At 44.8% G+C, this 10,461-nt stretch overlaps 1 protein-coding gene across 1 annotated transcript in view; it reads right to left on the bottom strand.

Annotated features, from left to right (window-relative positions):
• CPZ (carboxypeptidase Z) overlaps positions 1–8,210 on the bottom strand; it is a 50,378-nt gene extending 42,168 nt beyond the window's left edge. The window contains exon 1 of the mRNA XM_026648072.1: positions 7,860–8,210. Coding sequence (XP_026503857.1) covers positions 7,860–7,947 — 88 coding nt within the window. The 5' untranslated portion in view covers positions 7,948–8,210. The remainder of the gene's footprint in view (positions 1–7,859) is intronic.
• Between the last annotated feature and the right edge of the window lie 2,251 nt (positions 8,211–10,461).

Here is a 10,461-nt window from a genome sequence, read left to right as displayed (position 1 = left end):
AAAGCTTATGCTCCAATACTTCTGTTAGTCTATAAGGTGCCACAGGACTCTTTGTCACTTTATATAGTATCTTGTTAGCCCAGGAGCGATTTCACCTGCCATTTGGTAGTAGGGAACTGGGTAGTAGGGAACTCTAACAGGGCTGTTCCCTTACTGGCTAAGGGCCAGATTCGTCCATTCCCCAGGGCACATCCTAAGTATTTTGTTTCAGCACAACCCACCTTGCACTTTGCAGAGCTAGCTGTTAGGCCTGCCTCCCTTTGAGATGGCAGGACAGTGGCAATCCACTTGAGATGATATTCCCTGGTGCTACAATAGACAACAGTGTAATTGAGATAGGCCTCAGAGTACTGCCAGTGGGGCTGCAGTACCCTATCCATTAACCACTGGAATGTGGCGGGAGCCCCCACAGAGTCCAAATGGGAGAGTTCAAAAATGAGAGAGGATAAAAAGGGTGGCAAAGGCTGTCTCATCTTTAGACTCTGGTGCCAGTAGCCTTTCATACGGTCTAGCATGGTTATTAAGTAGGCCCTACCCAGCCTTTCCAACATCTCATATATTCTGGGCATGGTATATGTACTGAACCTCGACACGACATTAACCTCTCTAAGATCAATACAAAAGTGAACACACTTGTCAAGTTTGGCTACTAAATCAGTGGGGCCGCTCCATTCACTTGGTGACTCCTTGACTACCCCTAGCTCTAACATATTTTCTAGCTCCCTTTTCACCATCTCTCACACTCAGATCCAGAATTTTCCTTTCTGTACCTAACATCTGGGATAATTTGTGTATGGTGCTCGGTGAGGTGCATCCTCCCAGGCTTGATGGTGAAGATGTCATAAAAGCTCTGGACTAGCTTGTGGGCTTGGTCTCTCTGCAGGATGGTGAGGTTGTCTCCCAGAGTTACAGCAGGACAGACCCCCCACCTAAGGGGGTCTAGTTCCTGTGGACTGGGTGGATAAACATTGCCTTTCAGACATTCCAGGACTTCAGTAAGTTCACATGGTCCATCTGGATGCCCTGTCTCTTTCCAGCTAACCAAATCTCAGAATCTTTCCCCACCCAGCACTGTCTCAAAGGGCCCCGTCCATTTAGCCAGCAATTTGCTCTCGGTGCTAGGTAGCAATACCAGGGCTTGGTCCCCAGGCTGATAAACCCTCTGCCTTGCAATGCTATTGTAATACTGCTCCTGTGTGTGTGCTTCACAGCCTGTACATTTCTGCTTGGCAAAGACCCTCATTAACTACAATCTCAGAAGATTCAGGACATATTGGACTGCATTTTCAGCCTTAGTGCCTTGATCTTGCCAGGCTCCCTGCACAAGGAACAGAATTCCATGGGGTCGCCTTCCATATAGCAACTCAAAAGAAAAGAACCCCGTGGAAAATTGGGGCACCTCTCTGACAACAAACATGAGCTCTGGCAGCAGTCTGTCCCCATTGTGGGATTCGGCTGTGTTGAACTTGCACAGTATTCCCTTTAGGGCCAGTTACAACACTCCACCAACCCACCTATTTGGGGCTGGCAGATTGAGGTTCTTATGGACTTTAAGTTGGGAGCAAACTTCATTCAGTAGCCTTAACATGAAGGTGGTGCCTTAATCAGTCAGCATCACCCAGGGGATGCCTACCTGAGAAAACACCTTTAGCAACTCATCTGCAACCATCTGAGCTGACACTGACTGCAGGGGAATGGCTTTAGGGTACCAGGTGATGTAGTCCAAGATAAATAAAATATAGTGGCACCCCCTGGCCATAGGCTCCAGGGCCAGACTAAATCTACCTCAGTGCAGTCAAATGATATATCTACCAGGGAAAGAGGAACCAAGGGGCCCCTTTGAATAGATTGGGGACTCACCAGCTGGCACAAGAAGTGCAATAGTCCTTAACCTCTTGACATATCTCTAGCCAAAATAAATTAGCCAATACCCATTTCTGGTTTGGTTTGTTTTTTCACACCTAAGTGACCAGACCAAGGTATTTTATGGGCCAGCCTGAGGAGCTGGAAACCAGCAGTTGTGACTGGCATATCCCACCTGAATATCTTTGACCACCTGAATCAGAACATCTCCCTCTAGTTCAAAGTGAGGGTCCTGTGCATCCTAAACCTCATCCATCAGGGTCCTGTTCACCCTGGCCAGATGCCCATACAAATGGCTACACTCCATCATTTTGGTGTTCTTGCACAAAGTCACTGGAGTTGGTGAGAGACTAATTATCCATCAACAGGGTCACCAAAGGTAATAACCCTTGTGTGGATCTATCAGGGGTGTCCGAATTACTCTGGGTCACTGTGCCCTTCTATATTTGTTGCACTGGCTCTGGATCAGGGTCTGTAGGGCCCCTGGGACCCTGAGTTGCCCTAGCCTGTGGTATCTGCGAGTCTGACCTCTGCAGGGTTACCTACAAGGGATTCGAACCACAGTGGGTGGCAGTGGATTTATGGGCCCAGCTCCTCAGATCTTATGTGGTAGTAGAATTCACTTCTGGGCAAGACGATGCTCCTTATGTGTTTTCTACATTAGGGTATTAGGTCAGGATCAGCAAAGAGGAAGCTCTTCCCAAGCGGTACATCAGCCTCCTTCTGTGGGATGGGATCCAGGCAGGATTGGTTTGCCTCCTGTAGCAGGCCCATTACTGGTCCCCAGGCCTGATCCAGCACCATTGGATATGACAGTTCTTTTGCCCCAGCCACTACTAACTTCGCAGCTCTCCTGTTTATGGGCAGCTTAAGTTGGATAGTGGGGTTGGGTTGGAAATCCCCATAAATACAACCTATCAGCAACACCCCCACCCCCACCCCACCCAATCCTTGGGAAATTGGGTCCCAATAGCTGCTCATGGAAAAATGTCTGGCCAGATCAGGAGTCAACCAACCCCATTGACTGTAATGGGGATAACTAGAGCACTGAGCTCCCTGAGGAGTGCTGAGGTCTTGGAGAAGCAGGCTATGACATAGTCACATTCCATAACGGTGCAGGAGCTGTAGCCATGGCCCTCCCACCCACAGCTGAAGCAGATCTGGGCTCCTTCCTGTCCCTAGGGTTGTACCAGTACCCCTCTGGTCAGTATTGGCTGTCAGCAAGGAAGCAGCTTCTGCAGCTCCTGTCTGCTCCCCTTCTCTCATGGGCCCCTTTAATCCCCACCCAACTTACCCTTTGAGGACCATTGCCCCAAAGGAGGAGTAGTCTCCAGTGGCGGGGCTGTCCCAGCCCATGGAACAACCTTCCCATGCATTGTCTCCTCTTTCATGACACCAACCCTTGCACAGGGAAGCCAGTGGACCCACTTCTCTTGATTCAGGTCAGGCAGGTGACCCACAATCTAGTACAGCCTCCAAAAAGTTCTTAACCAAACACACTGCGGTCTCCAGTTTGGCTGCCCCATGCCAGTAAATCCACTCCCGGGGTCCCAGTGGCATGATATGACAGAACTGTTTGAGAACCACCTGCTCAATGATTTCCCTGGTGAACTCAGATTCTGGCCTTAGCCACCAGCAGCAAAAGTTTAGGAGGCATTGTGCTGCAGCCCAAGGTGAAGGCTTCAGCCTGGTACTGTTGGTGGTAACCCTCCACAATGAGACCCAGCTGGTTCAAAATAGCAGCCTAAGGGCTCTATAATCCCTGACCATAGTGAAGTCTTAGGCCCTATATGCTGCCTGAGCCTCCTGTCAGACAGGGGGCCAACTGGAGGGACCATTGCCCCTGGGGCCACTGGTGTGCCAGGGCCAGCCACTAAAATGTCTCCAAGTACCCTTCCTGATCATCTTCCAGTCCCATCTTGGTCAGGGCCCCTTCCCCACTCAGGTCTATAGGGACAATGCATCTACCCCTGCTCCTTGGACTCCAAGGGGTCCCTGGTTCACAAGACAGAGGAGGATCTGCTGCAGTTGGTCCATAAATCACTGGAACTGGAGTTGCTGCTGCTGCTTCACAAGCCATTGGAGATGGGATTCCTTTTCCATCTTGGCAGTACTGGTGTTCAGTTTCAGGCCAGATCAGCTCCCCACGTTCTCTACCATATGTGATCTGGTGTCGTTTTCCCAGTCCAAATAAACAGTCAGATGGCCAGTCAGTCAGTCCTGGTCCCTTCTCCTCAGTGACCCATTTATGGGAACTTATACAAAGTTCAAATCAACACAATAGTAGCAAACCAAGGCAACAGCCACATTCACCGTTCGGCAGTCCCCCCAGCTCTACAAACCTGTGGGCACCGGTGCAGCTCATACCCAGCTATTTTCCCCCATTGCTGTCTCCCAGGCAGCCCTTTATATTTCATCTGCTTCATCTAATAGGTCAGGGTTAACTGGCTGCTGCCCGAACCCTATAGGATCTGGGCTAAAGAGTGCCCTTGTACCCGGTCACAAGGCGTAATTCAAAAATGCATGACCCAACTTTGTATAAACATTAAGAGGAAAATGTTATCACTGGGCTGAAATCATAATTGAAAAATTTCAGTAGAAAAGGATCTGTTAGGAAATTAAGATTTCCCTATAAGACAACTTCCCCATATAGTTAGTAGTTTCTATTCCTGCGTTCCTTGTTAAATGTAAACCATAATATATTACTATTTATATTATTTAATCTATACCGTACATTGTATGGGATGTCCACTGTGGCTGGGTTAATACTGATGTAGAATTATTGGGCCAAATTCTCCTCTGAGTTACAGTGGTATAAATCCAGCATAACTCAAATGAATCAATGAAACACTCCAAATTTGAACATGTATAACCAAGACTAGAATTTGGCCCATTAACTTAAGTATGTTTGAGTTCATAACTTTAGCATTAGCGTTTGTTTTGGCATGTTTTCATCTGAGTGTGTGTGTGTGTGTGTGTGTGTGTGTGTAGATATAGCCATCAAGGGAAAAGTAGTTTTAGAAATACCTAAGGCAGATAAATCGCTATTTATGTGTACTATACGTATATTCATTCACACACAGAGACAGGGCCTTTTCCAAAGCCTATGGAAGGCAATGATTTTTATGGGCCTTGGATTAGATCCATAGAGAAATATATGTTTTGAAAACATTTTTATAGAGATAAAATATAATTCCAAAAATATTTGGTTTTACCTGCCTTGTCTGTGCTGGAAAGGGTCATCGGGAGGGCGGGGGCTGTTTTTGATATCAGGAGCAAAGTCAAATTGGCCATGGTTGTCCAAGTTTATTATTTAACTAAGCTTTCTGGAGTATGAATGTGAATGTTCTGGCACAGCTGGACAAGGTTATCTGTAGGATGTGTCTGGCATATTGTTAATAGTGAGATACCTGAATATAAATTTGTGAGGAAGGTTTTCATTGAAAGTCAGTGGGATCTGGATGCCTAAATCTCCTTTGGAAATCTCCTGCTTAGGTGCCTAACAACTTTAGATATTTTATATCACAAATTGTGATAACAATTTCTAACACAATTCTGCCCTTTAACCACTAGGTGGCACCAGAGACAGCTGCGAAGATAGCAGTTACATTTTCTTCAAATACACATACACAAAGACTCCTTCCTATCCACCTAAATATTTTATATATTCTCAGCAGTAGCACTAGGTATTTGGATGAGCGAAGTGATTTGCTATAGGCAAATTGCAAAATGTATGCCCCTCACAGCTCACCTGCACTCATAAATAACCATTTAGGATGGGCTTTTCAGAAAAGTTCAGCATTGCCCTAACTCTGTTCCCACTGAAGGAGCTGTTAAAGCTCCCATTTACTTCATTGGGAGCAGAGTTAGGACAATGCTGAGAACTTTTGAATACCCCATTCTTAGTAAACATATTATCTTCATTAATTTGCCCCCTAAAGCTTTATTGCCTATAGTGTCTCAATACCAGGGCTGGCCCAATCTAAGAGGAAATCATCTGCTTTTAGTATTTTAAGCTATGTGGATTTCAGACTGCCTCTGTTTTGTTTTTATTTTTGCTGACACTAATGATAAAGTGATGTATTCCAGTTATCAGTGAAATATACCATTTAGCTAGGGCGTTATCCACGACCCTCCAGGAAACAGGCTGTGTGCCAGAATGGAATCTCATCCTCTCAACTCCCAATTTACAGATGGGGAAATGGAGGCACAGAGACTTGTCCAAAGTCACAAAAAAAGATCAGGGGCAGAGCCAGGGATGGAATCCAGGTCTCTACAATTCCAGGCTAACGCTCTACTCCTTTGCCAGTGACAGATGCAACTCCCTCACACGCCCCTCCATGGGGAACTGAAACCATCTTACTTTGGGGCCATTGGCCAGTTCCTTTTCCGTCTCTAACACCCATCCCCATTGCCCTATTCAGGGCTGGTGCATAGCCTAGATCACCACATGCAGGGTGTGCATAATCTGTGAGCGTGACCACAACTACCTTCCCCTTCTATTCAGAAAGGTGGCAGTTCTGCTGCAGTTGAATTTTGCAGGCCCGTGCTGCCAGTTGAATTTTACCTTTATGTATTGTGCTTGCCCACACTGAAGTCAATGGCAAAACTCCAAGTGACTTTAATTGGAGCATAATCCGATCCTACAAAGAAACTGTATACTGTACCCTATATAGTCTCTTCCTGTAACTAGCTCTGAATATTCTGTGATACTTATCTTTGAGCAACATGATACAAAAATAAACCCCTTCAGTCTATGGTAGACCTCACTTTGAGGTTTGTGAAAGCTGCACTGACAGATTGTATGCAGCATCGCCCATGAATTGTAGTGTCTGCCATTTCAGCCACAGAATAGAATCTATGGGTTATATTTAAAAACTCAAATTATAGCTGAACTTCTGTGGGTAACATTTAGGTCAATTTCAGGTTAACTTCCTTCCTCCCCTGACAAATTCCCAGTTATAAAACAAAATATAATGTCTTTTATAAACCTCTTTAAATTGAAATCTACTGGACGTAATTTCCTCTCCCTTACCTTTGGGTTTTCTTTGGTGTAACTCTTGGTTCCACTAGAATTACTCTGTATTTATACCCATGTACATGAAATCAGAATTAAGCTAATTTAAAAATAAATAAATAAAACACTATATACATTTTTTACAGGCTACTAAAGTTTTTCAGCACTGGTCAGTTTTAAGTGTAACTTTAGTTTCTGAAATAAAAGGTTTCATTTCATTTTAACCAAGTGCTCCTATATAAATCTAGCTTTTATTTCAGTGTGTGTAAAAGTGTCTATCAAATCAATCTATCCAAACTTTGTAAAATCTACAGCTATTCAGCACACTTAGCTCCTCATAAAATTCATTTGGACTAAATAAAAGTTCCTTTGGACTTAATAAGTAACCAAAAAGTAAATGCGAGAAGATTTTCATAAGCACAAAAACACACACCAGATCGAAAGTTCATCTTCCAACAATCTGAGGCTCACTTTCCTAGAAAGAAAGGCCAGAGCGAGGGAGAATCAGAGGGTCCTATTATCAGGACTATCCCAAGATTGGGGGCTTTGTCTTATATAAGCAACTATACCCCCCTCCCGGGGAAAAAAAGGGTCCCAATTTTACACATTTGCTATCTGGTCACCCTAGTCCTATCACTTGTAACTTTGTAAGTACTTCAACAAAGAGACACAGCCACACATGCTCTATGAAATGCTGAGGGGGAAACATTTTACATCCACCAACAGCAGATATTTGGTTCTCTATTACAAAGCAACACAGTTGGCTTCCTTCTCATTCATGCTTAGAACATAAACACGTTACTAGCATCGGCAGTTTGTGTGTCCTTCCAAAGAGCAATCCGATCCCCACATCTGGGGGGGGAAGGGGGGGATTTTGTTCATTTCTCCCCCTCCCTCAGCCTGAAGTTTGCTCCCTTTCTGTTTACCTCCAGAAGCAGCAGAAAGGAATGAAGGGGCGCTTGTTAGTTTTTAGCCTTACCTAAGGTTTCCTGGCCGGGTTCACAGCGTGGGGCAGGCTCGGTGACCCTAACCAGGGCACCAAGAAACAGCAGGAGCTTCAGAAGCATGCTGGAGCTCCTTTATGTGCAGTCAGAATAGTGATGTGGCACTGGCTGCTGGAGGAGTTTCTCCACTTTGAGCCTCCACGCCGCGCGCTCTCCCTCTCTCTTTCCAAGCTGCAAAGGAAATTAGTGCAATGCAAATGCATGCCCACGTCTTACAGGATATACGGTCCAGGAATCATATTACAGTTGGCCTTAGTGTTTTGAAAGCAAAGGGTTTTAAGACAGGAGGGAGAAGTCCCTCCCCCCTGGTGGCTGGCGTTTGATTTTGTTAAAAGCTTCAGGGGGATCCCACAAGAATCCAGCCGCCTGCTCCTTGAGTCAAGGGCCCCTCCAGCGTGTTTGCTCTTTGTACAGCAGAGATCCCAAGGGAACTGAGAACTTCCTTCAAGTGTGTGACATTAGAGCTTGCTGAAACTAACTGACTGTAACTGCCTGGGAAGGCACCAATTAAAACAGAGAGGAAACACAATCGATTCCCGTCCTGTAACTATCTTCCCACAAATGATATTTCATGTGCATGTACACATTTAAAACAGAATGCACATTAAACAATGCAGAGCCTTGATGTGGTTACCTATAAGAAGAGTCATAATGGATCAGACCAATGGTCCATAGCCCAGTATCTAGGTAGACCATATTTCCCAAAAAGGGAAAATGGGACACCACCTGGGGCTAGCCTAAGGGCCCCCTTCCTCCCCCACCCCAAGTGCAGGGCTAGCCTGAGCCCTGCATCACCCCCGCACGGGTCTGGTGTCAGTCCCTAGCCTGACCTCGCCCCCATGCAGGGCCGGCCCAAGATGCTCCCCACACACACACACGGGGCTGGCGTTGTCCCCCGCCATCCCCGCAAGTTCCTCTGCATTCTGCTAGGGGGGCTTTTTTGGCAAAACTGGGTATGTGTCCCGTTTGCTCCTGCCAAATGCTGATGATCAATTAGCATGAGCAAATGGGACAAATGCCCAGTTTTGCCAAAGCAGTTGGGATGGCCAGGAAGGGCGTTGAAAAGGGACTGTCCTGGCCAAAACAGGACATATGGTCACCCTACCAGTATCCTGTCTTCCAACAGCAGCTAGTGCCAGATGCTTCAGAGAGAATGAACAGAACAGGGCAATTATAATGTGATCCATCCCCTCTGGCTTAGTCCTAGGTGCTGGAAATCAGAAGTTTAGGGACACACAGAGCAGACAGTTGTGTCTGTGGCTATCTTGACTAATAGCCATTGAAGGACCTATCCTCAATGAATTTATCTAATTCTTTTTTGAGCCCACTTATAATTTTGGCCTTCACAACATCCCCTGACAATGAGTTCCACATGTTGACTGTGTGTTGTCTGAAGAAGTGCTTCTTTATATTTGTTTTAAACCTGCTCCTTATTAATTTCATTGAGTGAGCCCTGGTTCTTATGTTATATGAAGGAGTAAAAAACACTTTCTTATTCACTTTCTCCATGCCATTTCTTCAATGCAGCTAGAATGCAAAGCTATAAAATAGTGACCAGCTTCCCTCTGTGTACATCCCTTATGCATATACTGTTTCGCTTAATATAAAGGCCACTTTATATTTTTTTTAAAAGTCGATGGATGTTTAATAGGAATATTTCATGTCTATTTTTTCCAGAAGCTGGATAAAATCTAGAAAAAAATGTTTTAATTGCTGTATAGATCTGTATTAATTTCCCTTTTAAATTATTTTGAGTACAATTTTATTTTAAAATTGAGAATATACCTTACTTATGATCAGTGTAAAATATGTAAGTGTAACCTGGGAGCTAGAAGGAGGTTTCTAACCATCAGTGGAGTGAGGTTATGGCACAGCCTTTCCACAGCAGGAGTGGAGGCAAACAACCTAAAATGGAATTTGATAAATTTATGAACAGGAGGACTATATGATGGGGTTGCCTACGATAGCAGGGGACTAGACTCAAAGACCCAGGAAGGCCCTTCCTGGCCTATGTCCCTATGTTCCCATCTTAAAAAGTTTACATTAGAAAAATTCGTAGGGCCATATTCTCGGCTAGTGAAAAGCAGGTTAGTGTCATTAAAGTGGAATGGACCACCTCTAATTTATAACAGCCAATAGCTCAAATGGAAGTTATGAGTTTGATGGAGAAAGTATTGGATGAAGGTCTGTTCAATTAAGTTAGATCGGTTACATGGGCTAAAGGGTTAACATAACCCAGTCACTGTTCAACATTAAACAGTGTTAAACAAGGTCCTGGGTCTGGTATACAGAGACCTCAGCTGCTTAATTCCATGGCAAACACACCATTAAAATCCCTTTAACCTTTTATTAAAGATGCAAAAAAGAAAGAAAAACAATGAAAGCATTTGAAATATAAAGTATTCAGTAAGGCTTTCATTTTAACAACATCCCCTGTTCCCTTTCCCTTAGCTGGAGAGAGTTTTATCAGGAACAATCCAGTCTCAGAGATGGTTTTAAAGATGGTAATAACTGTCCTTTTGGATAAAAGAGAAGAAATGAGTTGAGATGGGCTGGAGTTGTTGTTAAAGTCCGACC

The sequence above is a fragment of the Terrapene carolina genome, unplaced genomic scaffold (genome assembly GCF_002925995.2).
Source record: "Terrapene carolina triunguis isolate 2854851 unplaced genomic scaffold, T_m_triunguis-2.0 Scaffold66, whole genome shotgun sequence".
Classification (NCBI taxonomy): Eukaryota; Metazoa; Chordata; order Testudines; family Emydidae; genus Terrapene; species Terrapene triunguis.
Note: the sequence above shows the minus strand (reverse complement) of the source record. Positions and strands in the feature narration are given on the sequence as shown.